Genomic DNA, 27136 nt, shown 5'->3' with positions numbered 1-27136 from the left:
TTCAATTCTGGTGTTCATTTAAATTTGCATCCCCCTCATGTCATCTGGACAAATCTAATGCTTTATTTGGAATCGTTACGTCTGGCAGCCTGCGCGACCTCACATTTTATGATTTACTGATGATGGTGACGTTTTTCATCCACAAAAATAAATATATGAAGACCAAGACAAATTTCAAAATTTTTCACAAAGAACTTTGTCTGTACTTTAAATTTCTTACATTTATGAAGAAGAAAAATAGTATAAGGTCATATAATTTTGTAAAAGAATGTAAACAATAAAAACCCCTAGTGTATGTGTTTTTTGCTTTTTTGTTTGTTCAGTTTTATCTTATTAAGTTGTTAGTTAATTCGATGGTTGAATGTCTTGTCTATGTTTGGACTGTATTATTAAAGTTATAATCATTGCTTGGAAGTTTTGTTCATTTAAAAAACTAAAATCGCCTTATCGTGTTGATGACGTCAGTGTTGGTCGCGTGTCGATGACGTGTCTGTAGCAGACGGTGTCGCTGTGGAGTCGAAAACAAACCAGGACAGCTTCCTCCTCCACCTTCCGGGGCAGTGGAGCATGGCAGCAACCGCACCGCCATCTTCCCCGTTCAACTCCGCGATTCCGGGTTAACGGCGCCCGAGCGAACCCGAACAATCCCGAGCCGAGCCGACCCAGGTCCACCATGAACCAGTCCGCGGGGCTCCGGTTCCGGAGGCAGCAGCAGCCGCAGATCATCACCGACGAGCTGCCTGAGCACCGGGACAAGCGATCCGGGTAAGAGGCGGGACGGTGACCCGATCAGACCCGGAACCGAGCGGCCGGAGACCGAGTTCCGGTCCAGACCCGGATGTTCGGTGTCTACGGATCTGTGTGTGTGTGTGTGTGTGTGTGTGTGTGTGTGTGTGTGTGTGTGTGTGTGTGTGTGTGTGTGTGTGTGTGTGTGTGTGTGTGTGTGTGTGTGTGTGTGTGTGTGTGTGTGTGTGTGTGTGCACGCGCACGCGCACGCGCACTACTGACAAAAAGTCATTGATCTTTCTCTTTGGGGTGAATCAACAGAAAAGGCCAAAGGTCTCGGCTCAGTGGTTTTATATAATTTAGCTCGAGCTTCAGTGGAGGTGATGTCAGGTTATTGAAGTAGAACATCAACAGTGGAGGTCGACGACATCACAACACCTCCACCCTTCAATAACGCTCATGTCACCTCCAGCATCTATTCGGAGCCGGGAGGTCTTTGTAGGTCAGCTGTCCAGAGGGTTTATATATATATATATATATATATATATATATGTACACATATACAGCCTGCAGCAGCTGCTCCCTGATGATGCCTCCTCCATGCTGCTGGAGCGTTGTTGTCCATGCATATGCTCCATGACTGTATGAATGCTGGTCTTCAGGTTGGTCTGGGCTGGTCCCTGTAAGGTTCTGTCACACTCCGAGCTCAGTGGACCACTGGTCTGAGAACATGGAGGTTCTGTTGGTCAGCTGTAGGTCTGGTCTTGGTCTCATCAGGTCACAATGTGAACAGCATGAGGAGGAGGAGGAGGTCTGTTCACAAACCCATCGTGATGATCCAGGACAGAACAGCCGTTTGAATGTTGCAGCACGTTGGACAAAAAGTACTGAAACCTTCCACAGTGGGACGTTCCAACAGTTTGAAGGTCACATAGAAGTCAGATGATTTCCACCCCAAAGCCCGACATCAATAACTTTTTTTGAAAATGTGCACGTGTAGGAGCCGGCGTTAAATTTATAAATCCGTGATGAATTTATTTCTGGGTTATTTTCTGGGGAGCTGGTCTGAACTTGATCTTCTTGTTCACGTCCTCCTGCAGCACCACCTACAGTGGAAAGGTGTTCCAGGTGACGCTGATGTCTGTGGGCGGCTTCCTGCTTCTTCCTCTGCTCGTCATCATCCTCATCCTCGAGTCACCCATCCAGCCTGAAGTGTTCAGGTGAACACACACACACACACACACACACACACACACATGTAAACACACACACACGTGTGTTGAAACATTGTTTTTGCTTTCCCTGTCGTCACATCAGCTCTGTTGTCGTCAGGTCTGTTCAATACCACGGATGACCAGTGGGGGCAGTGTGGGACAGACTGTGAATGTGTGTGACTAGAATCAAATGTCCAGCAGGTCTTCAGCTGGAGATGTTCACTGTTTGGTAACGACAGATTAAAACCGTGTCATCAGTGTTTACAATAGAAAGGTTCCAAATGAAACCAGCCACCTGCACTGCCCTCTACTGGACGTAACCATGAACAACCACACCAACATTTAAAAACGTACAAATGATTATTGTATGTGAAGGTGGCACATTTTGGCTTTTACTCTCAAATCTTTGTAAAAGTGTCCGTTTGTAACCACACGCCTCTTTCTGGTGCCCCCTGCTGGCGGCCGCTGGCGTCGCAGTCTGAAGGAGCCGCCGCTGATGAAGGGGTGCTGGGAGCCCAACGTGAAGCTCCGCCAAGCCCAGAGACTCTTCGAGGACCAGATCGTCGGACCAGAGTCTATTGTAAACATCGGAGGTCTGTGATTGCTGTGGAAAGATTCAACTCCTCCATGTCATGAGTGGATGACGGCTGACAGGTGTGTGTGTGTGTGTGTGTGTCCAGATGTTCTCTTCTCAGGAACAGCCGATGGGAAAATCATTCGCCTGATTGGCCGAAGGATCCATACGTTGACCAGACTGGGGACGCCGCCATGTGGTAAATACACACACTTCAAACATAATTTTCTCTTTTTGTGAACTATTGAATTATTATTCATTCTGTCGTGGGAAGAATCGGCTTCCTGTGATGTCACTTCCTGTTTCACAAAGCTAACCACTGCAACACTGTGACATTGTTCAGATTCCAGTTTTATAATAAATGCATTCATTTTATTAAAAAAAGAAAAAGAAAGAAAAGTCCATCTGTGAATAAAGTGATTTGAACCAAAAAGGTCAAATGATTTGGGCGAACCTCTTTATCCTGTCGTCGTTTCCTCATGGTCATTGTTGCGTTGGTGGTTCTGGTCCTGCAGGGTCCAGGGACGAGGAGCCCAGCTGCGGGAGGCCATTGGGGATCCGGGTCGGACCCAACGGGACTCTGTTTGTGGCCGATTCTTACCTGGGGGTGTTTGAGGTCAACCCGACCACGGGTGAGCTCACCTGGCACCTGGCTCCTCCTCCTCCTCCTCCTCCTCCACCTCCTCCTCCACCCCCCTCATCTCACGTTCCATGAGGACGTCCTTGTAAACCCGGGTCTTGTTCTGCATGTGTTCCCAGGTGAGGCCACCCGCTTGGTTTCCGGCGGTCAGGTGGTCGGTGGCAGGAAGCTGTCCTTCATCAACGACGTGGCCATAACCAGCAACGGGAAGAAGCTGTACTTCACGGACTCCAGCAGCAGGTGGCAGCGCAGGGACTACCTGCAGCTCATCATGGAGGCCACTGCTGACGGACGGTATGACGGCGCCGATGAAACCGGCAGGAAAACGCCTCCGGGGCGACTCTGTAAAAGTGGTCTGTCGCTGTGTGTCAGGGTGCTGGAGCTGGACCTGGACACCAGGGAACTCACCGTGGTCATGGACAATCTCAGATTCCCCAACGGCATCCAGCTTTTGCCCGACGAGGAGTCGGTGCTGGTGGCCGAGACCACGATGGCCCGGATCCGCAGGTACCGTACCTCCCCCGTTAACCAGTGGCTGAACCAGGCGAGGGGGGAGACCCGGTATGATGTAAACTCTTCGTTCCTCGTGAAAGACAATCTGATGAGTCGTGGTTTTTTTGTGCTTGTGGATCAAGAGTCCATGTGGCTGGTCTCAATAAAGGCGGGATGGACACGTTCATCGACAACCTTCCCGGTTTCCCCGACAACATCCGGCCCAGTTCCTCGGGAGGCTACTGGGTGGCCATGTCTTCAGTCAGACCCAATCCTGGCTTCTCCATGCTGGACTTCCTGTCCCAGAGACCCTGGATCAAGAAATTCATATTCAAGGTAAACACCGGTCTCGACCCGGTGCAGGACTCTGCTCTGAGGCTCGTAGAGACGACAGCCTGCTTTGACCCCCTCCCCCTCCCCCTCCCCCTCCCCCTCCCTCTCTCCCCGCCAGCTCTTCAGCCAGGAGGTGCTCATGAAGTTCGTCCCCCGCTACAGTCTGGTAGCCGAGCTCCACGACGGCGGCGTCTGCACGCGGAGCTTCCACGACCCCAACGGCCTGGTGGCGGCGTACGTCAGCGAGGTCCACGAGCACGACGGGAACTTGTACCTCGGGTCGTTCCGCTCGCCGTATATTGCCAAGCTTGACCTGAGTGCGGTGTGAAGTACAATAATTGACACTTTGTAACGTCTCTAATTCAACAAAAGCAAAAAAAATGTGAAAACAAAACAAAAAACAGCAGCTTGATTTTCTGCCTCCCGGAGGCCACTGCTACAGGGAGAGTCTCAAGCCTTGTTTCCACCCCGCATCGCAGCGCGGCACGGTACGGTACGGCAACGCATACCCCCAGGCTCCAACCCGTGGCGCGGCTCCACCGCAGAGGGTAAGATGCAGGCGGGGTCGTGAGCGACCGCGTAACCGACGCAGGTACGTGAAGCCATCACGCGACGGGAAACGCCGAACACGTTCGTCGCGTTGCTGCTCAGGCGTCCCAGCAAAGCCCGTGAGCCTCTTTCCGAACGGCACCTCCACCTCTCCTGTCACTTGAGTGTCTGCACTCCGTCAGAACACCAGGGGGCAGTACGCCGACGTTTCAATAAACCAGCCGGTGCAAAGAGGGAGGGTTTATACGGCCAATCGACTCTTTTAGTATTGGGCTTGTCGAGAGTGACCATCGCCATCGACCAATCAGCAGACGGCGTGGTAGCTGTCCCTCGCCGGAGGAGGAGTTACGAAACAATGGTTGGGTTCGGTCCTATCCACAACTTTTGTCAGTGGAAACACCCGTATCGTACCAGCGAGCGCTGCGCCGTGGAAACGAGGCTTCACAGGCTGTAAAATGCAACGACCAATGACTTTCGTCTATTTAAGGTCTGAAACTAAATACTTTAAAAAGACTTAACTAATTTACTCTCCCGCAGGGTGTGTGTGTGTGTGTGTGTGTCTTGCTGTTGGATTCCCGTCCTTCATTGAAAACATGGACAGTCTGCTCTCCACACACACCAATGCTTTGTTTGCTTGTTTATTCTTAATTGGTCTTCTTAAAGAGCTTCAGTTCACTCAGACTAAATAAATAAATAAATACAGCCAAGTGTGTTCATTTTTTCCCCTCCACCAAACCATGAGGCTGAGCTCTGGGTGTCCAAACGCGTCCTGGATGGACCGTGTGCTTCGCTTCAGTCGCTCCACGCTTTAGTTTGGCGAGTGATTGTTCGACCGCGGTGATTTCATTTTTCTACAATCTTCATTAAAATACCTTTGTGATTGTTGTTTCACAGTTTTCAAACAGAAGGGGAAAGAAAGAAAAAAAAAAAAAAGTTTTTTTGGTTTTTTTCCCAACCCAAAACAATTTAATTGAAAACAAAACATCTTTAAAAACGGAAAAACTAAACATTCAGATCATCCTCCTCGCTCGGCGGTCCGTGTGAAGGTGGTAACCCTGTGTGGTTGAAGCCAGTGTGGATGCGTGAGGAATGCTAACCAGTTCAAAACAAACAACCAGCTGTTTTTGTTTGTTTGTGTGTGTGTGTGTGTGTGTGTGTGTGGTCCATCAGGAGTGAAAGTGGTGTTCAGGGAGTGAGGGGATGAGCCACGCCAAGGAAATCACTGAAAGACAAGGAGTGTTTTGGGGTTTATTTTTTTTTACCTGATGTTTGTTTGCTGGATATTGTTTGTGTAGCTGAAGCAGGCGTGTTTACCTGAGGATGTGGGGAATCTCGGGGCTCCTGTAAATGAACTTGTGTTTGTAGGCGAGGGCGGCCGGAAACGGAACGAACAACACTTTGTGTCCGCTGAGACTCTTGGAGGCGGAGGCCACCTGAAACAGCTGCGGCACAGACGTCACGGGTGATTGAAGCGGAACTCAAACTTAGATCTTGTCATTTCTACAAAAACAAGTATAAGGAAGTTTGGTTCCGACACCTGAATTTAAATTTTATTTTTTAAAAGACTTTGTACCTTTTTCCCGAGATGGAACGGAACGACGGTGTCGTCTTCGGCGTGCAGGATCAGCAGCGGACAGGAGATGAAGTTCACACTGCAAAAATTAAGAGCGTAGATATAAACACATGTATTTAAACTACTTCATCTCAGAGTAACGGTACGTACTTTTCATCGCTGGCAAAGCGGATGTTGTTTGCTGTGATGGAATCGAGAAAGAACCAATCAAATCCCGGCAGATACCTGTATACCTGACACACACACACACACACACACACACAGTAAGATCCTCTCTCCCTCCCTCCCTCGCTGTCGGTCTCTCTCTCTCTCTCACCATGGAAAAAGGATGATTCCTGGCTTCTTCTCTGATGTTGGTGAAGGGAGACTCCAGGATCAGAGCGTTCGGGGGACTTCCTTTAAAAAAAAACCCGCTGACGCTCAAATGTTTTCTACCCATGATGGTCTCATTGCTTTTGTTATACAGTTTGATGGAACTCTGAGATACCAACACCTGTTTAACCTGGGGGCTAATAAGGGGTGTGTGTGTGCGTGTGTGTGTGTGTGTGTGTGTGCGTGGTGTGTGCGTGTGTGCCTCACCTCTGTCACACAGTCGTCTCACCAGATTTGTTGCAACTCTGTAAAAACACATGTTGAAATCATCCGGCTGACTTCCACCATATCACTTGTGTGTGTGGGTTTATTTGTGTGTGTGTGTGTGTGTGTGTGTTTACCCGGTTCCCAGCGAATGTCCCCATATGTAGACGGGCAGCGTTGGGTGCGTCCGTTGCTTCAGCCAATCATAGATGAACAGGGCGTCTGATGTCATCCCTCCTTCTGACGGAGAACCGTCTGAGTCCCCCCAACCTACACGGGCGTGTGCGCAGCGGAACATGAAACCACTTGAGTGACACACACATTTTATAAGTGTGTGCGTGTGTATATGCGTCTCACCTCTGTAATCAAAGGTGACCACGTGGTATCCTAAGTCACTGAGGACCTGACGGAAGCAGAAAACATCTCCAAAGGTCAAAAAGTCTAAATAGTGCAACTTTAAAAACATTCAAAATGAAAACTAATACGAAGTTTTATATACGAGAACATTCCAGGGTTTGAAGCGTAGATCAATGAAAAGAGGCTATAAATCATCTCCTAAAGAAGGAAGCTTTTATTTTGACACGCCAGGTCTTCCTGTTGTGTGTTTGTACCTTGTAAAGCTGCACTCTGTGGTCGCCTCCTCTGCAGACACACAAGATCACAAGTCAGACACCACTCTGTGTGTGTGTGTGTGTGTGTGTGTGTGTGTGTGTGCGTGAAAGAGAGAGAGACCTGGTCCCTGCGTTTCCATGGAGATAGAGGATGACTGGGTGGGCGGAGCTAAACGTAGATTCGTACCAGTCTGCATGTTTCCCCTGAGCCTGAGCCTCTCTCCACATTAGAGCAGGAACCGTGTGCCTGATACAACAACAAACAACACTGTCACTTCTGACGTACGTGTGTGTGTGTGTGTGTGTGTGTGTGTGTGTGTGTGTGTGTGTGTGTGTGCTTTACCAAACTCCAATCTTGAGTCTTTTCTCAGGTTCCAGGTAGAAGTTGTGAGTGTGGTTCAATCCCTGGTCCAGGGGTCGTTTGAGGTCGATGAAGTAGGGAAACCTCACTGCAAGGAGTAGGTCAAGAGGTCAGAGGTCAACAGGGGAACAGAGGTCGACGCCTCTGTGTGGCAGAAGATTAGGTAGAAATCTCGTTCTGTTGTTTGTGAATACAGACCATCTCGTGTGCGTGCGTGCGTGTGTGTGTGTGTGTGTGTGTTGACAAACCGAAGTTGAGGAAGACGAGTTTGGCCTGGATGGAAGGGAAGAGTTTGACGATGAAGGGCACGGAGACGTAAAGCAGCAGCAGCAACAACAGGAGCCTCTTCATCCTCCTCAGCAGCCCCCACCTGAGGAAGAGGAGCAGGACACGACGTACCGTCTTACATACGCGTGGAGATGGGATTTCTTGCGTCTTTATTGATTATATACAGAGAATGTTCTGGTTACTTGACTTTCTTCTTTTACAATTCAAATGTGTGCCGTTGTGAAGATGTGAGAGCAGTCTGATGATGAAGATACTTGGAGCTTATTGACCTCAATGTAAAGTTGACCCAGTTAAGAGAAAATTAGAAAATTAAGAGCAAAGGAATGAGTCAGCACACAGGATAGGAGAGGAAAAGGATCAACTCAACATGAGAAAATAATAAACAGAGTCATTTAATTAAATTTTTAGGTTTTTAACATCAAGGCTCCGGGACGAATGTGGAGTCAAATGAAAAATTGATCTCGTAAGAGCAGGAAATTGGCAGCTTTAATTTATCTTGAGTCAGTTAAAATGAGCTTCCATGTTTACAGCGTTCTCTGCTTGCATCTGTGTTTTTATTATGCAAAAACAGCGTCCACCAGTGGCCCACAGGAAAACTACATCGTTTTCATTGTTCCTGTCATTTCCATGTAAACGGACATTGTTTTCAAAACGTCATCAAACACTCCCATTGAGGGGGGGGGGGGGGCTCAAAATAAGTCAATGTAAAGGAAGAGCAGTGAGGAAGCTCTGTGGTTCACTTTATATCATCCCATCAATTAATATTATAGAATTTCACGAAGTTGCACATTGAAAGAGTTCACAAGCCTCCGCAGCTCTCCTTCCTGGATTTTGTTGCAGCAAGTGTTTATTTTTGTCCTGGATGATGTGTTTCAATTCTTCACGTTTTAGGAGAACAATCGTCTGCTAGTAGGCTGCTCTGCCGGGCCTGTGATTGGTCAGATTCTATAAGCCCCGCCCCTTTCACGTGAAGGCTGCCGCTGGGAAAACTCTGGTTTGAATGACCAAGTTGATAACCTGCGTCGCAGTAACGCTTCTGAAGAACGTCTGGCTTTGTTAACCTAGATAACTGCTCTATATATAGGGTTTGTTAAGCCCGGTTCGTGGTACAGCCAGCCCCCTTCTCACAGCCCGACCTCTTACCTCCTGAAGGGCTTCATGCTCGGCGGCTCTTCCGGGCCCTGCTGCCCGCCCTCTGCCGGCCCCTCGGCCGCCGCGGCACAGCCGCTGCGCTGCTTCAGGTCCGACTCACAGTCCCGCTCCGCAGTCGGCGAGCTTGTCCGCTTTCTCATTCCTCCGGGAGTTCACGGGACGTGAGCGGAGAGCGGAGCCGGAAGAGCGGCCTGTCCGCTGGGGGAAGAGGGCGGCAGGACGAGCCGAGTCCCCGCCGCACCGCACGGAGGAGAGAGCCGCAGAGAGCAGCTGATCAGGCTCCGGGCGCCCGGAGCCAATCACAGCCAAGAAAAGGTCGTCCACGTGGTGTGCCGTGTTGCATTCATGGACTTCTGGGAACGTCGGAAAAAACCAACCAAAACATCTCGCCCGCTGCGTTCAAACCAGCTCGAAAAAATGTGGAACTACAGCCACTTTCAGGACATAAATAAGAGAAAGAAGAGAAAAAAAAAACATAAGAAGTGAATCTTAGTGGTATTAATACATATTAGCAGTCGCAACAATATTCTACCATTCATTTTATTTCCCGACTTTTTTTTATCCAGCTCGGGGAAGCTGGTGAACATAGACACACCTGGACAGGTGAGCAGTCCTTCACAGGACAATCAGGACAAACAAGACGAACAAGACAAGGCCCGACTCAAACCAATCATCATCTCACTGAGAGACAAGAACGGGAAACATCATGAAGCCATGTGGCCCACTGGCCTACTCAAGGGTTTCTATCTCTTACTCATGCAATTATCAGAAGTATTGCTAATTTTACTAAGAAATAAGATGGGAATGAGTTCAGCTCACCATAAATTATGTGATATTTGTGATCATAAGTTTAGAAAAAAAATATAAAGATAGAAATACTGTTGATTTATGCTGCAGGATCAGTCAAATCAGATTCAGTGCATCATTGCTTGCAGAACTGTTTTTCCTGCCATTTGTCGTCTCTTAACCTCCTGACTACCGGTAGTTCCAATTTGTCCTCTGTGGTGGACATTTTTAAACCTGGCTATCTCTCACCCACTACATCTTACTAAAATGACTCCTATCTTATCTACAGAGGAGATTTAAGGCTTTTCAATGATACCAAAAATGTTTTCAGTATTCTAATTACCATGGAAATATTATGGAATTTCAAAAAAAATTGTGATTGGATCATTTTTTCTCCTGGTAGATTGTTAAGCATTTATATTACTTTTGCAGAAGGCGACAAGTTGTAACGATGTTTAACAGCCAAAGACAGGAGACATCCACTCCGATTGAAAAAAAACAACCTTTATTCGTGAGATTGGCAGGAAATCTGCCATAATAACACTGATAAACCACCTGCAGAGGCTATTGCACAGGTGAGTCCGCCCCCGAGGCTCCGCCCACAACACAGACCGGCCATGTTTACGTGGCGAGGATTATTGCAACCACCTCCTTCAGCAGCGTTTTGAGGGCATCGATCTTGTCTTCCAGCCCGAGGTTCTTCTTCTCTGCTTCTTTCTGGCGCCTCTCCGTGACGCTCAGCGCCGCCATCAGCTGAGAGTTTTCCACGTACGCCTCCTTCAGCCTCGCGCTGCACGCGCTGCTCTTGGCAAGCTGCAGCACAACAAAAACAACAACGTATGCTTCAGTCTGCAAGCACTTCTTCAAAAAGACTGGACAGTTTGTGATTCACCTCCTGTTGGAGCTGCTGCACCTTCTCCTGCAGGAGCAGACGGACTCCCTTGAGCTTCACCTCCAGCTCCTGGCTCCTCTGCTGCAGCACCACCAGCGCCTTCTCGTAGTGTCCCTGAACGCAGCACCACAGGTTGTAAGACAGGTCAAAATGAAAGGCGAGTTAAAACACCATCTCCGTGACCTTCGACCCACCTGTTGCTCTCGACTCTGCAGCTTCAGCGCCTCCTCTAACTGGTGACTCCGCTTTTGCTCCTCCGCCAAGCGCAGCTGGAGCCGCTCCACCTGTTGCCTGCGCCCGTCGCCCGCCTGTTGGTGCGCCCCCTGCTGCGTCTCCTGCACCCGCTGCAGCTGCTCCTGCATCAGGCCGAGGGCGGCGTTGGCTCGCAGAGCCTGCAGAGGAACCAGAGCATGAGTTTGCGTCGGTCTGCCCACACCTCTGGTCCTGGTCCTGGTCCTGACCTGGTCCTGGGCCAGCACGTGCGCCTCCTCCTCCAGCTTCAGTCTGCTCCTCATACTCTGCTGCTCCTCACTCAGTTTGAGGATCTGCAAATGAAACCAGCCAATCAGGACACAGAGAGCAGAGCCCATCCCCTTTTCTGTCTGACAGCAACAAAGACCGACGGACAGAACCTGGTTTTCAGCTCGGACTTTGTGGCTTTTCTCCTGTTCCTGCTGTTCCTCCAGCATCTGACGGAGCTCCTCCTTCTCCCCCAACAGCCTCCTGACGCTCGACTGCAGCTCCTCCACCTGGGAGCAAAGGCAGGAGGTGAGTGTGTGAAGAGTGCGTGACGTGTGTGTGAGGAGGAGAAGACTTCACCTTGTCCTGAGCTTGCTGGACTTTCAGCTGCAGCTCAGACACCTCGTGGACGTGGCCCACTGTTTCCTGCGCCTGCAAACGCAGATGCTCCGCCTCCGTCTCCATGGAGACGAGAGCACGCTGTAGCGCCTCCAGCTGCAGAGGGAAAAAGGAGCAGGTGAGGCAGAGGGGTCCCGCTGCGCACTGCAGCGCCACCTGCGAGAGGCGGGGTTCACCTTGTTGTCTCTGTCTTCAGCGTCTCTCAGCAGTTTGCTCTTCTCGTCTTCGACCTGCTGGAGCTTCCGGGCGACGCCTCTGAGCTCCGCCTCCAGGTCGCCCCGCAGACTGAGCTGTGGAACGGAAATTGGCGCGTTGATGGCGTAGAACAGCAGACTTCCTGTTTTTTCCCGCGCCGCCTCCTCACCTGATGCTTGCAGCCGGCGAGTTCTTCTCGCAGCAGCGTCTTCTCTTGTGTCCACGCCGCCTGCAGCTGCGCCGCTGCGTCCTGCAGCCGCCGCGCCTACAACCACACAACGGCAGGTCAACACCTCCACGCTCGCCCGTGGCCTCGCTCCTCCAATCCGACCGGCTCACCGTCAGCCCCTCCTCCTCCTGCTCTCGACCGACGGTCGCCAGGCGCTCCTGCAGCGTCCGGATGGACTCCTGGTCTCCGTGGAGACGGGCGCTGAGCGCAGCGTTGTCGTTGCTGAGCTGCAGGTTCCTGCTGCTCAGATGCAGAACCTCCTCACGACACCTGGAATTCTGAGACCAGAGGGGGAGGAGCCAGGGAATACCAGTCAGCGCTAAGCAGTTTGCTTCATCACGGTTCCTTCATATGAGGAACCGTGATGGGCAGAACATGGCAAGAACATGCCAAAAGACATAGAGAATACACATCCTCTGTGTGTGTTAAAATGAAAGTGAAATGAAAACTCGACCTCCAAAACACTCTGGCTGTCGCTTCTAGGGACATTTTTCATGCTAACTGGCTGAAGGGTAAAATGTTAAAACACGACAATCTGTGAGAAAATAGCCGATAAACGGCGCCATTTCCTCTGCTGGGCGGAGCTTCTGACAATAATAGAGTGACATCACGAGTTGTGCACACGCCCAAGTTGTGTTTACATTATGGAGGATCAGAGTTTTGACCACGAAGAGGCTGAATTTAACCATATTTCATCATCATCATCATTTCAAACCCAGTGATTGATGAAGAAGACACAGAAGGTCGTTCTGCCATCGGTGACCCCGTCTGGAACATGTTTGAGGAAGCAGAAGACGCTTCGTCCTCCATTCGTCCTCGTCTCCTCGTCTTCTCATCTCCTCAGCCTCAGCAGCCGCCAGTTTTCACCTTTGAGGCTTTGAGGCTCCTGACTTTTGTCAGAACGACCGGCTTCCTGGATCCAGCATGTCGAAGCGCTTTTCCCACTGCGCGGAATCACCGAAGATGAGTCCAGGTGTTACTTGATCGTCTACTAGCCACCCGAGCTAGCGGCTCCCGCTAGCCGCTCCCGCTGCCTGTGCTCCTTTTCTCCTCTCTCTGGTCTCTTCCAGGCTCAATCTTTCATCAAGGCTCATAAAACGCAGACTATAACTTCAAAACACTGTAAAAACTTGGATATTTAAGAGGAAACAAGCCAATATAAACACAACAGATGGAGATCTGCACAACTCTTGACGTCACGCCCACGAAGAAGGATTCCCCCGACTTCCTCGGCTGGAGATTCAAAATTCAAATAACTTTGTTATGTGACAACAGTGGTGGGGCAGAGTCGGAGGAACCTTACAAGTAGAACCCAACTATCTTTATTTTCAAAGTAGTGTTTTACATTTCACTGGGACTTTAAGCATGTGGAGATGAATCGATATGAATCAGTATCTAGATACAATCGTGCACGATGGGAGTATCGTTTCTTCACTGTGTGCCTGCATCGGGAAAATCCACGGTTGCATCAATACTTTTAAGTTGTATTTTTTGAAAAGAAAATACGTAAAAAATTGTTTTTCATGTTGTATTTTTTTCACGCTGTATTTAATTCTATCCCGTGTTTCCGTGGCACATTGAACACACCATCACTACAGCCAGGACCTGTGTTTCTCCCCCAAGCTGGTCCCGCAGCACAGAGATCCACGAGAGCCAGCATAAAGCAGGTAGATGAGATCTTTGACGCTCCGAAAAACCCTTAAAATCAGGCGTTGAGAAGTACTTTCGGCTTTTACAAGAAAGATGGTCAACTTGACAAGACGCAGACGGTTTGTAAAGACTGCCGTGCTGCTAAACCTACACTGGTAACCAGTGAGCCAACATGTGGACAACCAATCTTCCTGAAAAATTATAAAAAGGTGTTAGTAGTTTATCTTGGTTTTCAAAAGTGTATTTTATTCTTATTTATTTATTTGTTGTGCTATTAACATTGAATATGACTCAGTGAGTCGGTCTGTTTACAGCAGCTGCTTCTGGCAAACAGTAGTTAAATAACAGCTGTGAAAGACCGACCATAATTGTGAAAGGTTATTATTATTTGTATTATTTACATTTGAAATCTTAGTTTAGTCTCAGTCTGACAGACAGGAATATGGACACTGCACTATTGAAAGTGTCACTTTAAGTTCCTCATTGATAGTGATTGTTGTTGTTGTCTTCCTGTTTACGTGGTGACTGTGAAAAAAACTAGTTCTAAATGTGAGGAACTGATTCCTGTTCCTTATGTTGAATCTGGTTCCAAATCCCAACGCAGTGAAAAGGTCTGTTTTTTATCCTGTGCTTTTTTAAGAGGACAAAAAGAAGAAGCGTAAAGTGATGTATGGTTCTAGAAGATAACAAGCAAAATATGAAGTTTTTGTTAAATGTCCTGCTTATGAGGGTTGAGAGAATAAATCCTCCTCCTGTACCAGATGGAATTGCAGCTTCTTATTTTTGGCAGAATGTCTCTGTATCATGTTGAATCGTATCGTATTGTGTAGAAATGAAATCGCCACCAAATGACTCACCTCCCTCTGCAGCCTCTCCTGCTCCTCCTTGCTCCTCTGCTGCTCCCTCTCCTCCTCCTGCAGCCTCCGCCTGTAGAAGGAGCAGCGCTCGTGTGATTGGCTGTTTGATGAAATGGACACGCTCCAGTCGGCGGTGAGGTCTCACCTCCTCTTCTCCGCCTCCTCCTCCAGGGTCTGCACCTCCTGCTGCAGGAGGTGCAGTCGCTCCTGCAGCGACGTCCTCTCCAGGCGCTCCTCCTCCAGCTGAGCCCTGCAGCCAAACACCGGCAGCGGTCAGACAGGCAAGACGGACAGGAGGAAGGAGAGCAGGAGGGAAACAGGAAGCAGGAGGTCTTGCAGCCAATCAGCTTCTGACAGGAAGTTGTAAAGGTGGTTAGATATTCAACTGGTGATCAGAGAGCTTCACTCTGGACGGACAGACAGAGACATGCAGAGGCCGGCAGTTCATTGGGTTAGAGCAGTGTGGGTGCAGCAGTGCATCATGGGATGGGGGTTAGTCTTTGGTCAGATTGGTTCTGGATCTCGGGAGTCCGTCTCATGCTCCACGAACCTTCCGGAACCTCCTCGCTCCGACACCTCCTCCAGGTCCAGGTCCAGGTCCAGGACCAGCTGCTCCAGCTCCAACAGCTGCCTCCTCATCTTCTTCTTCTCCTCCTCAAACTGCTCTTCCCCCCTCCTCAGCTGCTCCCTGGACTCCTGGAGAGCCTCCTCCCTCCTCCTCAGCTGCTCCCTGGACTCCTGGAGAACCTCCTCCGTCCTCCTCAGCTGCTCCCTGGACTCCTGGAGAGCCTCCTCCGTCCTCCTTAGCTGCTCCCTGGACTCCTGGAGAGCCTCCTCCCTCCTCCTCAGCTGCTCCCTGGACTCCTGAAGAGCCTCCTCCCTCCTCCTCAGCTGCTCCCTGGACTCCCGGAGAGCCTCCTGCAGCTGGAGCGTCTGGGCCCGCTGTGCCTCCTGCACGCCCCTCAGTCGCTCCTCCTCGCTGGTCTTGGCGTTGAGCTGTGCGCGGAGGTCCAGGACCAGGTGTGAGGACGCACCGAGCTTGAAGCTGAGGTCCTGGAGGAGGTCTTTGAGGGAGCACGTCTCCTCCTCCATCTCCACAATCTGGGAGGAGAGCTGGTCCGCCAGCCGGGTGTAGGTGTGGTTCTCTTCCTGCAGCCTGCAGACCTCCTCATGCTGCTCCTGCAGAAAGGAGCGCAGCTGCCGGGCCCTGCTCCTCTCTCTCTCTCCATTTCCCCTGCTTAAGCGAGCGGTTTTCAAGGCGTCCTGCTCTGCCGGGAGGCCGCACGGTGACTCCGCTCTGCTCCTCTGCACCTCCTCCCAGGCCTCCATCCTGGCCATGCTCTGCGCCTCCCGCTGAACGGCGGGTCGGCTGCAGTGGTCCGTCGCCTCCCGTGACTGGGAGACCTCCACCAGGAGCTGCTCCTCACAACTCCTCACCTGCCGCGTCGCCTCCACTGCCGAGCTCTTCTCCTCCTCCTCCTCCTCCTCCCGACGCTCATTCAGAGCCTTCAGACCCTCCTGGAAAGTGATGACCTCCTCCAGCTCCGCCTCCAGTTCCAAGTACCTCCTCCTGTCAAATTCTTTATTTCTGAGGGTCATTTTAACCTCAACCTTTGCTTCCACAATCCCACTGCACCTCCATCATCTTCATCATCATCCTCAACTCATCATCACAATCCCAATTAGCATCCCCGTCATCCTCATCATCCTCATCTACCTCCACTCTGTTTTCAAAAGTCAAACTCCATGTGAATCACTACTACTTGATTCATGACCATGTAGCAGATGTCTCAGGCTCCACCCACCTGACCAGCTGCACCTCCTGGTCCATCTTCAGCTTCAGCTCGGCCTCCTGCTGCTCCTTCTCCATACTGAGCCTCTCCACCAGGTTTTTGATCTCTTTGGCAAAGTTCTGCTCCAACTCGGCCTGCTCCCGCTGCATCCTGGGAGCACACACACACACACACACACACACACACACACTCTGCATGTCTCACAGCTGCACTAAAACACTTGGGGGTCTGCTGTGACTATTAATCACCTTCGGTCCTGCTCGCTGTTCCACCCTCCTCCTCCTCCTCCTCCTCCTCCTCCTGACTGGAGCTGAGTCGACAGTTTGTCCACCGTGTCTTTGAGCTGCTTCACCTGCTGCTCCACTTTAGACTTCTGCTCCTCCAGCTCGCTGATCTCCAGCTACACAAACACAGAAATGATGAGCTGCTGTCTCCACAGGAAGTCGTCCCAGCTGCTCCCTCAGAGTTTTACCTTGAAGGCCTGAGAGATGTCTTTACGCTCCACCTCCATGCTCTGCCTCATGAGCTCCAGGCTGCGCTCGTAGTAGTTCACCTGAGGAGAAAGAAAATGTCATGTGGTGTGTTACTGTGCTCCGTTACAATGCAGGAGCAACACTAACAGTGACCGTGTCGTGTTAAAGCAGCGCGCAGGACAGGAAGGACCTACAGCAGGTCACTTCCTGTTCTCACATCGACAAACCAGCGAGGAGCAAAACCAGTGATCCCACACCGCCGGGTAAACACCTCACTTCCCGTCTCACCTGGTAAACACCTCACTTCCCGTCTCACCTGGTAAACACCTCACTTCCCGTTTCACCTACGATGAACAGCGTTGTCTGGTATTGTTACTCTGTTACGCAGTGTTGTGTGTTACACGGATGGAAATCCCGCCTCCCTACCTGAACCAGGATTTGTGTTTCTCCCCGTATGTTAGCACGTTGTATTAGCTGTGTTAGCACGTTGGGTTGGAACGTTGTGTTGTATTAGTTGTGTTAGCACGTTGGGTTAGTACGTTGTGTTGTATTAGTTGTGTTAGCACGTTGTGTTGGCACGTTGGGTTAGTACGTTGTGTTGTATTAGTTGTGTTGTATTAGTTGGGTTAGCACGTTGGGTTAGCACGTTGTGTTGGCACGTTGTGTTGGCACGTTGTGTTGGCACGTTGGGTTAGTACGTTGTGTTGTATTAGTTGTGTTAGCACGTTGGGTTAGCATGTTGGGTTAGCACGTTGTGTTGGCACGTTGGGTTAGTACGTTGTGTTGTATTAGTTGTGTTAGCACGTTGGGTTAGCACGTTGTGTTAGCACGTTGGGTTAGCATGTTGTGTTGGCACGTTGGGTTAGTAGGTTGTGTTGTGTTAGCACGTTGTGTTAGCACGTTGTGTTGGCACGTTGGGTTAGTAGGTTGTGTTGTGTTAGCACGTTGGGTTAGTACGTTGGGTTAGTATGTTGTGTTGTATTAGTTGTGTTAGCACGTTGTGTTGGCACGTTGGGTTAGTACGTTGTGTTGTATTAGTTGTGTTAGCACGTTGGGTTAGCACGTTGTGTTGGCACGTTGTGTTGTATTAGTTGTGTTAGCACGTTGGCTTAGCACGTTGTGTTGGCACGTTGGGTTAGTACGTTGTGTTGTATTAGTTGTGTTAGCACGTTGGGTTAGCACGTTGTGTTGGCACGTTGGGTTAGTACGTTGTGTTGTATTAGTTGTGTTAGCACGTTGGGTTAGCACGTTGTGTTGGCACGTTGGGTTAGTACGTTGGGTTAGTACGTTGGGTTAGTATGTTGTGTTGTATTAGTTGTTAGCACGTTGTGTTGGCACGTTGGGTTAGTACGTTGGGTTAGTACGTTGTGTTGTATTAGTTGTGTTAGCACGTTGGGTTAGCACGTTGTGTTGGCACGTTGGGTTAGCACGTTGTGTTGGCACGTTGGGTTAGTACGTTGTGTTGTATTAGTTGTGTTAGCACGTTGGGTTAGCATGTTGTGTTGGCACGTTGGGTTAGTAGGTTGTGTTGTGTTAGCACGTTGTGTTAGCACGTTGTGTTGGCACGTTGGGTTAGTAGGTTGTGTTGTGTTAGCACGTTGGGTTAGTACGTTGGGTTAGTATGTTGTGTTGTATTAGTTGTGTTAGCACGTTGGGTTAGCACGTTGTGTTAGCACGTTGGGTTAGTAGGTTGTGTTGTGTTAGCACGTTGGGTTGTATTAGTTGTGTTAGCACGTTGGGTTAGTAGGTTGTGTTGTATTAGTTGGGTTAGCACGTTGGGTTGTATTAGTTGTGTTAGCACGTTGGGTTAGCACATTGGGTTGTATTAGTTGTGTTAGCATGTTGGGTTAGCACGTTGGGTTGTATTAGTTGTGTTAGCACGTTGTATTAGCACATTGTGATGGCACGTTGTGTTCGCATGTTGGCACGTTGTATTAACACGTTGTGTTGGCACGTTGTATTAGCAGGTTGTGTTACCTGTGTCTCCAGCTGCACGTTGAGCTGATGCAGATCCTCGTCATGTTTCTGTTTCAGCTGCTCCAGAGCCAGTTCAGTCTGAATACTCACACCAGGATGCAACACTGCAGACATAAAGAAAAACCCAGGGCTGAAGAAGCAGCGTGCTGAGTGTGTGTGTGTGTGTGTGTGTGTGTGTGTGTGTGTGTGTGTGTGTGTGTGTGTGTGTTTCACCTTTTCTAGCGCCAACCGGCTTCAGTTTCTCAATGTCCGGAGGAGAGGAGCTGCGCTTCATGTCTGAGTCTTCTGAACATGGACACACACACAGAGAAACTTTCATGGGGGAACAGGTTACTCAATGAGTCAAAGACACGATTAACACACACACACACACCTCTATGTGTGTGTGTGTGTGTGTGTGTGTGTGTGTGTGTGGTTGGACCTGTATATCCTGTCACAGTTACCGGAGTCTGAGTAGTGTAGTGGTTGTGTAGCTGCGTGTCCTCCGAGCCGCCTGCTCCTCCTCCGGCTCTGCAGCAGCTCCACCTCTGAACTCAGCTCATCGTTCCTGTCCCGCAGCTCCTGAACGCATCACAGTGAGGAAACCCTGAGGTGGAACTGAACACCCCCTCTGCAGGCCCATCTCACTGACAACATGACCCACACACTGGCACCGTGGCAAGGCCACAAAGTGGAACACGAACAAGGACACTGATGGGTCTTTTAGTGTCTTCCAGTGGTGGCTGACCAATAGAGGGCTGTGTATGTGTGTGTGTGTGTGTGTGTGTGTGTGTGTGTGTGTGTGTGTGTGTGTGTGTGTGTGTGTGTGTGTGTGTGTGTGTGTGTGTGTGTGTGTGTGTGTGTGTGTGTGTGTGTGTGTGTGTGTGTGTGTGTGTGTGTGTGTGTGTGTGTGTGTGTACACATTAAGGAATCTCCCGACTCACCTTGATTTTCTGGCCAATCAGTGCGATGCGTTCGGATGCACAGGGACAAACAAACACTGAGATTGTCCACACATGTCAAACTTGTGCATTGCTCCGTCTCCTGCTGGAGTGAAGGACTCACCCTGCACTGCAGCTCGTACTCTCTGATGATCTCTGAGAATCTGTCTTCGTGACCGAGAGCAGCTCCGGCCCCGTCCAACCCCCCAAACTGTCACACAAACAAAACACACGGCGGTTCTGTGCTGGTGACACTCAGCGGGTCACCTGCTGGTTTATTGGGGGAAACGGTCAGTGGTTTAACGGGAGAAGAGTGGACGGAGAGGACAGAGACAGGACGGAGCAGACAAGTGTAGGGACGGGACAGAGTCTTCAGCAAGAAAGAAGAGCGGAAGAAAAACTGACGTCAAAAACACTTAATTATTCATTACACGCGAGGAGGGACACCAAACACCACACACACACACACACCTTGTGTAGCAGCAGCTGCTGCAGCTCTCCTTGCAGCTTGTCTGCTGAACTCTGAGCGTTGCTGAGCTGCAGCCTCACAGTGTCGAACTCCTGATGCAGACCCTCGTTTTCCTACACACACACACACACACACACACAATATTCATTTTTACCCTCAAAGCTCTGCACACTTTAGAAACACGATGGCCTTTTGCTCCCTGCTCGCCACGAGACTTATTCTTCTACCAGGACTGCCAACATTAGAGGAGTCATGCGTCATATTCGTTTAGAAAAAAAAAAAAAAATAGATACACCAAATGTTATGTTGCCTGCCAGCCATTTATCTCTTTTGACGAAAACATAGCAGCTGCCAACATTGATACATAACCCAAGTGACGAGGTACCAGTTAGTTTTTTGTCCTCAATATATTTGAAAATGTGCTTATTGAGCTTCACTGTAAGGGGGGGATTAAGAAATCGATGTAAAGGTTCTGTCTTTAAATTGCATTTGTTACATTTGAAAATAAAAATAAACTGTTCAAGAATGTAACTTCAATATAAAAAAAAAAATAAGAAATCCCATGTGGATCAGTCTTCCCAGCTCCTCTGGTTGCAGTTTCATCCTCCAGAGTTTTTTTCAAGTTGAAGCCACCAGCTTCAGTTTGGTCCATTCCCTCGATGTTGAGCCTCTCCGGCTCCATCGTGTGGACGGGAAGTGTCACTGCACAGACAAAGCTGCAGATGCATCTCGAGGGAGGATCAGTAGAAACGGAAAGAACCGGAGCTCAGGTTCGAGCTTCATGGAAAAGGCTGTGGACGCTTCTGTTCATGGGATTTCTGAGTGTTAATTCTGAATAAATCTGCACACATTAAATAAAAAACTACTTTTTCATGTGTTGTTGTTATGGTCAGTGTTGTTGTAGTCGCCATGTTGTTTCTTGTGTCTCTTATGAATGCAGCTCTGTTTAAGAGTCAGTTTTAGGAGAGCTTTATTTTCTTTTAGCTAACCATCAATGGCCTCCAGGGTCACAGGCCACCAGGATTCTCACAATGTTCAAAAAGTCTGAGGTAAGAGCGAGCGCTCAAGTTACCTGCGTGGCGCTGCTCAGCTCGTCCTGCAGCGCCGCCTCCTGCAGTCGCAGCAGCCGCAGCTCGTCCTGCAGCGCCGCGCGCTCCCGCTCCGCCTGCTGCAGCAGCGCCTCACACTCCTGCTCCGTCCGGCTGCGTGCAGCCGTCAGCCTATCGCGGAAGTCCTGCTCCAGCTCCCTGCACAGTCACAAGAGTACGTGGTCGTTCCCGAGGTCCTCATTGGACCGGAGGGGCAGCGAGGGCTCCCGGGTGGCCTGACCTGATCCGGCTCTGGTTCAGGTTCTCCATGCTGGCGTGCCTGTCGTCCACCTCTCGGATGAGCTGCAGGTTCCTGTGGTCGGACTGGTCCAGGTCGGCCTTCAGCTTGTCCCTCTGCTGGCTGGCCGCCTCCAACTGCTCCCTGAACGCACCGCAAACACAATCACCAGACGGCCAAAACACCTGACCGGCCAACAGCTACAACCGCGCGTCTCCCAATGGATCAACCCTGCCTTTACTGTTCCAGCCTCTGTAAAGTCCATCCATTCTTTCACATGGACGGACTGAGTCAGTGCTTAAAGAACCAGCAGTCCTCAAGTCCAACTGCTGGTCATTCAAAAAGTAGAAAGCTTGTTTTCAGCCTACATCGTAAGATGTGTTCCGATATTTATATGGAAATTGTACCCCTCCGTTCTTTCTCAAGACACCATCAAGAGATTTGAGATGTGCCGAAGCAGAGGGACATCTAAAACATACAGGACGGAAACCCTCCAGGACCAGGATTGGACACCCAGGACCTCGAGGGAAGTGGACGTACTGCAGGTGCTGGATCTCGTTCTTGTAGGAGAGGAGCGCCGCCTGGTGGATACCGTTCCCACTGACCAGCAGCTCATTGTCCAGGGCCAGAGTGAGGTCAGTGAGGCTGAGACGCTCGTCCACAGAGAAGTCCAGAGTCTGCAGGAGTTAGAGGACAACAAGAGGAAGAGCAGGACCATCATTTGATACAGACACCATTCTCACTAAAGGACGGGGGAGAAAGACATCAAACATGCTGAACAACACAAATTGGGAGGAGACGTCCTCAATGCTAATGCTAAGCTAATCTAGAGAACTCTTTGGTGACGATTAATGATGATCTTTAGCTGCAAAGACTTCAAGACTCCAAAAAAGTCGAAACTGAAACACGTGATGGGACAGGATGACCAGGTGAAACAGGAAGTGGCACAATGACCAGGTGAAACAGGAAGTGACACAATGACCAGGTCAAACAGGAAGTGACACAATGACCAAGTGAAACAGGAAGTGACACAATGACCAAGTGAAACAGGAAGTGACACAATGACCAGGTCAAACAGGAAGTGACAGGAAGACCAGGTGAAACAGGAAGTGACACACTGACCAAGTGAAACAGGAAGTGACACAATGACCAGGTGAAACAGGAAGTGACACAATGACCAGGTGAAACAGGAAGTGACACAATGACCAGGTCATACAGGAAGTGACACAATGACCAAGTGAAACAGGAAGTGACACAATGACCAAGTGAAACAGGAAGTGACACAATGACCAGGTCAAACAGGAAGTGACACAATGACCAAGTGAAACAGGAAGTGACACAATGACCAGGTCAAACAGGAAGTGACAGGAAGACCAGGTGAAACAGGAAGTGACACGATGACCAGGTGAAACAGGAGATGACAAGATGAGGTGAAACAGGAAGTGGAAGGATAACGAGGTGAAACAGGAAGTGAAACAGAAAGCGACAGGATGGGTGTGTCTGGACTGACCTGCAGGATCTCCCGGCTGTTCCTGATGCCCTCCTCCCTCCACAGAGCCTCCACCTTCTCTGGACTGGTGCAGCCGCATCCATCGTCCAGCCTGCTGAGGACCTTCTGACCCACCGCCACCGTCAGCAGGGATGGAGAGGCCGAGCGCACCGCAAGCTCCGCCCCCAGAGACTACAGGGACAAACAACAACCCAGAGTCAGAGACCAGAAGTTTGATTCCACACCTTGGAACTGCTACTAACACCGACTACGTCCTTCGAAGAGATCAATATGTCTGCACTGGGTTACGGTACAGATGATGCCAGGAGGGAGGGAGGCCATGAAACAGAGATATGCCGCCACACGAGTGGAGGAACAGCTCGTCACACCTCTCAAAACATCTGTAAGGTGGGAGCCTGGGCGTGTCTGGGCCTCCTGCCCGGCCAGGCACAACTGGTTTGAAGTCCACCGTCATTGGTTTGACTCTGACTGAAATTCAAATTGATTATCTCTAATAAATCATTCTAAATATCTGAAAATGTTAACGAGCTGTTCCAGAGACAGAGCCTGGAATTGAAGATCCCAATCACCTGAGTGCAGCAGTCGGAGGTCATGGTGTCCGTCCTCACCTGCATCACTGAACCCTCAAACCTGCTCGTGCCTCAGACCGGCTGATTGGATGACAACTCTCAGCTGCAACCGAGCCGCGTGATTGGTTGCAGGTGTACCTCAGGTGTATGTCATGTGTGATGCGTTAAGGCGCTTCTTCGGCCACGTTTACCCGTACCTGGGTTTTTACAAAAACACATATTTCCCCCTTTTCATTTACAAAACAAAATTGGCACAAACCCACACACACACCTGGTTCAGAGCTACTACAAGCATGTCAAACCTGTGGGGGGGCAGTGTAACGAGAAGCATGAGGCCATGATAGCCAATCAGAATCCTGGAAAACTCACAACGACATAAATCTCCGCCTACCCTCCTTTCGATGCAAGCCGAGACACAGACTTTTTTTAAATTTCAGTTAAATTTTAGTTTTCAGGAATCAGTTTGTGACTCGTCGCTGCGTTTATGTAGAAATGTGCAGTCCAAACGCAAAGAAAGGTCAGTTTTTAAAACGTGTAAACGTGGCCTCAGTGAATTTGTCCTCGACAATGTGTGGTTCTCACGTCGCCGTGCCGTCATGTGTTTTGTGGGCTAAGTCCCCAATCCTCAGGGTCACATGACCTCACAGTAGAATGTTATCATGTCATCATCATGTCTTCTGGCGGCCAGAACGCAGTCACATGTTCCGGGGTTCTACAGGATGAAAGATGTGAAGCAGCCATCTCTCACCACGTGCGACGCCATCTGCAGTCCAGCTGATTGCATGGGGGTGGAGCATGATAAGGGGGCGGAGTCACACCGGCGGTCCTGGATGCTGATAGGATGGCGCTGTCCGAGTAGGGGCGTGGCGCCCTGACACGTAGAAAACACCGTCAGTCACATGATCTCTGAATAGGAAGTCCCCCGCAGCACTGATGGTGCTTACCTGAAGGAGGAGCTCCTGCTCACCTCCTGCTGTGAGGAGGCACCCTCCACTTCTGTCCTCCTCCTGCTCGCCTCCTGCACAAAACCACACTCACATGGTTAGAGCGCCACATGGAGGAGGAACTGAGAACTGCAGGAGACCCCAGCAGTGTCCGTGTGTCAAGAAGAGCAGGAGGAGCAGCAGGAGCAAGAAGTCCTACCTGCAGATGGAGACTAGCTTTACGGCAGGAGGAGCATCAAGAGCGACAGTAGCAGGAGCAGCTGTAGAGGAGGAGGAGGAGGAGGAGGAGGAGGAGCAGCTGTAGAATAGGAGGAGGAGGAGCAGCTGTCGAGGAAGAGGAGCAATCGGAGGAAATGAAATGCTATCTACAGACATGGAGGAGCTGCAGAGCAGCAGGAGGAGGAACAGGAGAACAGGAGGAGGTGCAATGGTACCTGCAGACGGAGAGCGGCTCCTCCTCCTCTTGGTGTCCTCCTCAGACTTCAGGCTCTGCAGAGGAAACATGGTCGCCACACAAATATCATCACTTTGTTCACGAGAGTCACGCTGAGGAGATTAACTCAGAGCTCCTCCTCCTCCTCCTCCTCCTCCTCCTCCTCCTCCTCCTCCTTCACCTCTGAACCTGTGATATGGATTTAAAACTGCACTGGGGCGGAAAACGGCAGCTGCCATGTGATCGACCCTCCAATCAGCCAATCAGATGCCGACCCTGGTTATGATGGACGTTCCACATGAGGAGCAGGGGACAGAAGGAGCACGAAGACAGACCTGGACAAATGCAGTGAGCGTGCTCCTGCTCACCTCCACACTGTCCAGAGACGAGGAGCGTCTGACCTCAGCTCTCTGCGCACCGGGACACAGATCCTCCGAGTCAGCAGTCAGAGACGCCTCTGGGTGAGAGCGGCGGCCGTAACGCTTCAAGCCCATCACCAACTTAGGCTGCACCTCCTTAAGAACAACTGCAGAGAGGAGGAGGAGGAGGAGGAAGAGGGGAGCTCAGAAATAGCTGCATTTGATAACTTCGCTTGTGTTGATAACTCTGTTCCCTGCAGGGTTTGCCTGGGAATCACACTCCCTGACATTACTCATGTGCCCCCTACGAAGAAGCTGTGTTCCATCACAATTTACGAAATGCCCCTGAAGGCAACACGCTGCCTCACCTGGTTCCAGGTAACTGCTGTCGTCCTCTGAGCTGGAGTCCACCGAAGCGGACAGGAGGTCCAGCAGAGCCCTGTGGAACTCCTGGAAGCTCACCTGAAACACAACACGCCACACATATGAGCAATGGGGCTCTTCGTCTGGAGGTCGACACAAAAAACTTGATGTACAATGCAAATGTGTGTGTGCTGTACTTGGCCGTAGCTGTGTGGCTGCAGCAGTGTGTCCTGCAGCAGCTGCACGTGTCCCTCCAGCTGCAGGCGCCTGCACAGTTCAGTCAGCTCGTCTCCGTCCAAAAAGCCTGACGACGTCGAGTCGCAGCCGTCGAAGAGCAGCTTCAGCTGGGCCACATGCCCACTGTGCTCCCCCTCCATCCCTGGGGTCAGTGAACGCACCGCACTGTGGACCCCTCACTGGAACACACAAAGGTCTTTGAACGCACCACATTGTGGACCCCTAACTGTAACCCCATCATTGTAACACACAGAGGTCAGTGAACGCGCCATCCTTTGGACCTCTCACTGTAACACACGTAGGTCTTTGAACGCACCACACCGTGGGACCCCTCACTGTAACTGGTAAATGAACGCACCACACAGTGGACCCCTCATTGTAATACACACAGGTGTTTGAACGCACCACAGTGTGGACCCCTCACTGTAACGCGAAGGTCTTTGAACGCACCACACTGTGGGACCCCTCACTGTAACCCCCCACTGTAACAGGTAAATGAACGCACCCCGCAGTGGACCCCTCATTGTAATACACACAGGTGTTTGAACGCACCACAGTGTGGACCCCTCACTGTAACGCGGAGGTCTTTGACGCACCACACTGTGGGACCCCTGACTGTAACCCCTCACTGTAAGAGGTCAGTAAACGCACCACGCAGTGGACCGTAGGTGGAGTTTTTAAAAAGCTATACTACGCAAAACATTGTTTTCGTGTGGAAATGTGCATAGTGCAGTACAATACCTTGGAACAGAGTACTTCAGAAGTGCAGCAGTAAAAAAAAATACTCCGTCGCAAAAAAAACGAGTGTTTCCGAAGAAAACTCGGCTTTTCTCGGAGCCCCGCGAGTTTCACCATGGGAACAAAAGACCCAGAACAAACACGGCAATTACAAATAACTACAAAAGACTTCATCGGCGACACGCTGTAGACGACCGATGTTGTCCGGCAGTACCGGAAAGCCTGTCCAGTCGTAACGAAAAGTCTGTCTACTGACCAGCTCCTCCAACACGACGCCGGCTGCTATGGAGCCGAACAGAGCCGAGAAGAACCGAGCATAGCGGAGCAGAGCCGAGGAGAACGAACGGAGCCGAGCAGAGACGAAGAGGGCCGAACAGAGCCGAGGAGAACCGAGCACTTTGGAGCAGAGCCGAGAAGAACCGAACATAACGGAGCAGAGCCGAAGAGGTCCGAACAGAGCCGAGCTGAG

The 27136-nt window shown here is 50.4% G+C and overlaps 3 protein-coding genes across 6 annotated transcripts; 1 reads left to right on the top strand and 2 right to left on the bottom strand.

The window, feature by feature from the left end:
- The first annotated feature begins 530 nt into the window (after positions 1 to 530).
- Positions 531 to 5230, top strand: apmap (adipocyte plasma membrane associated protein). Its single transcript, XM_080507509.1, has 9 exons — positions 531 to 765; positions 1827 to 1946; positions 2418 to 2533; positions 2621 to 2713; positions 3030 to 3146; positions 3274 to 3448; positions 3527 to 3661; positions 3790 to 3982; positions 4098 to 5230. The coding sequence occupies exons 1-9, from the start codon at positions 674 to 676 to the stop codon at positions 4305 to 4307; spliced, it is 1251 nt and encodes a 416-aa protein (XP_080363635.1). The 5' UTR covers positions 531 to 673; the 3' UTR covers positions 4308 to 5230.
- Positions 5231 to 5490: 260 nt separating this feature from the next.
- abhd12 (abhydrolase domain containing 12, lysophospholipase) lies at positions 5491 to 9319 on the bottom strand. 3 transcript variants are annotated; one of them, XM_080507789.1, is made up of 13 exons: positions 9081 to 9319; positions 7898 to 8019; positions 7632 to 7737; positions 7410 to 7535; positions 7289 to 7319; positions 7035 to 7080; positions 6815 to 6947; positions 6681 to 6718; positions 6418 to 6497; positions 6252 to 6334; positions 6102 to 6180; positions 5843 to 5970; positions 5491 to 5750 (listed from the first exon to the last, which is right to left on the bottom strand). In XM_080507789.1, exons 1-13 carry the CDS (start codon positions 9227 to 9229, stop codon positions 5714 to 5716), a joined length of 1158 nt encoding a protein of 385 aa, XP_080363915.1. In that variant the 5' UTR covers positions 9230 to 9319; the 3' UTR covers positions 5491 to 5713. The 3 variants fall into 3 exon arrangements, with proteins under 3 accessions (XP_080363915.1, XP_080363916.1, XP_080363917.1); XM_080507790.1 differs by lacking the exon at positions 6418 to 6497 and having other exon boundaries at positions 6252 to 6282; XM_080507791.1 differs by lacking the exon at positions 5491 to 5750 and having other exon boundaries at positions 5954 to 6028.
- Positions 9320 to 10384: 1065 nt separating this feature from the next.
- Positions 10385 to 26775, bottom strand: ninl (ninein-like). 2 transcript variants are annotated; one of them, XM_080507977.1, is made up of 31 exons: positions 26671 to 26775; positions 25890 to 26108; positions 25698 to 25791; positions 25339 to 25496; positions 24972 to 25026; positions 24538 to 24611; positions 24342 to 24464; positions 23025 to 23195; positions 22055 to 22191; positions 21518 to 21658; positions 21261 to 21435; positions 20191 to 20301; positions 19844 to 19930; positions 19243 to 19360; positions 19013 to 19084; positions 18800 to 18903; positions 16822 to 16902; positions 16598 to 16749; positions 16362 to 16499; positions 15107 to 16126; positions 14702 to 14806; positions 14557 to 14626; positions 12160 to 12327; positions 11990 to 12085; positions 11802 to 11915; positions 11587 to 11721; positions 11400 to 11516; positions 11229 to 11312; positions 10962 to 11159; positions 10768 to 10881; positions 10385 to 10688 (listed from the first exon to the last, which is right to left on the bottom strand). In XM_080507977.1, exons 2-31 carry the CDS (start codon positions 26067 to 26069, stop codon positions 10497 to 10499), a joined length of 4584 nt encoding a protein of 1527 aa, XP_080364103.1. In that variant the 5' UTR covers positions 26070 to 26108; positions 26671 to 26775; the 3' UTR covers positions 10385 to 10496. The 2 variants fall into 2 exon arrangements, with proteins under 2 accessions (XP_080364103.1, XP_080364104.1); XM_080507978.1 differs by lacking the exon at positions 15107 to 16126.
- Between the last annotated feature and the right edge of the window lie 361 nt (positions 26776 to 27136).

Source organism: Blennius ocellaris (assembly GCF_963422515.1).
Source record: "Blennius ocellaris genome assembly, chromosome: 13".
NCBI classification, from domain to species: Eukaryota; Metazoa; Chordata; class Actinopteri; order Blenniiformes; family Blenniidae; genus Blennius; species Blennius ocellaris.
Note: the sequence above shows the minus strand (reverse complement) of the source record. Positions and strands in the feature narration are given on the sequence as shown.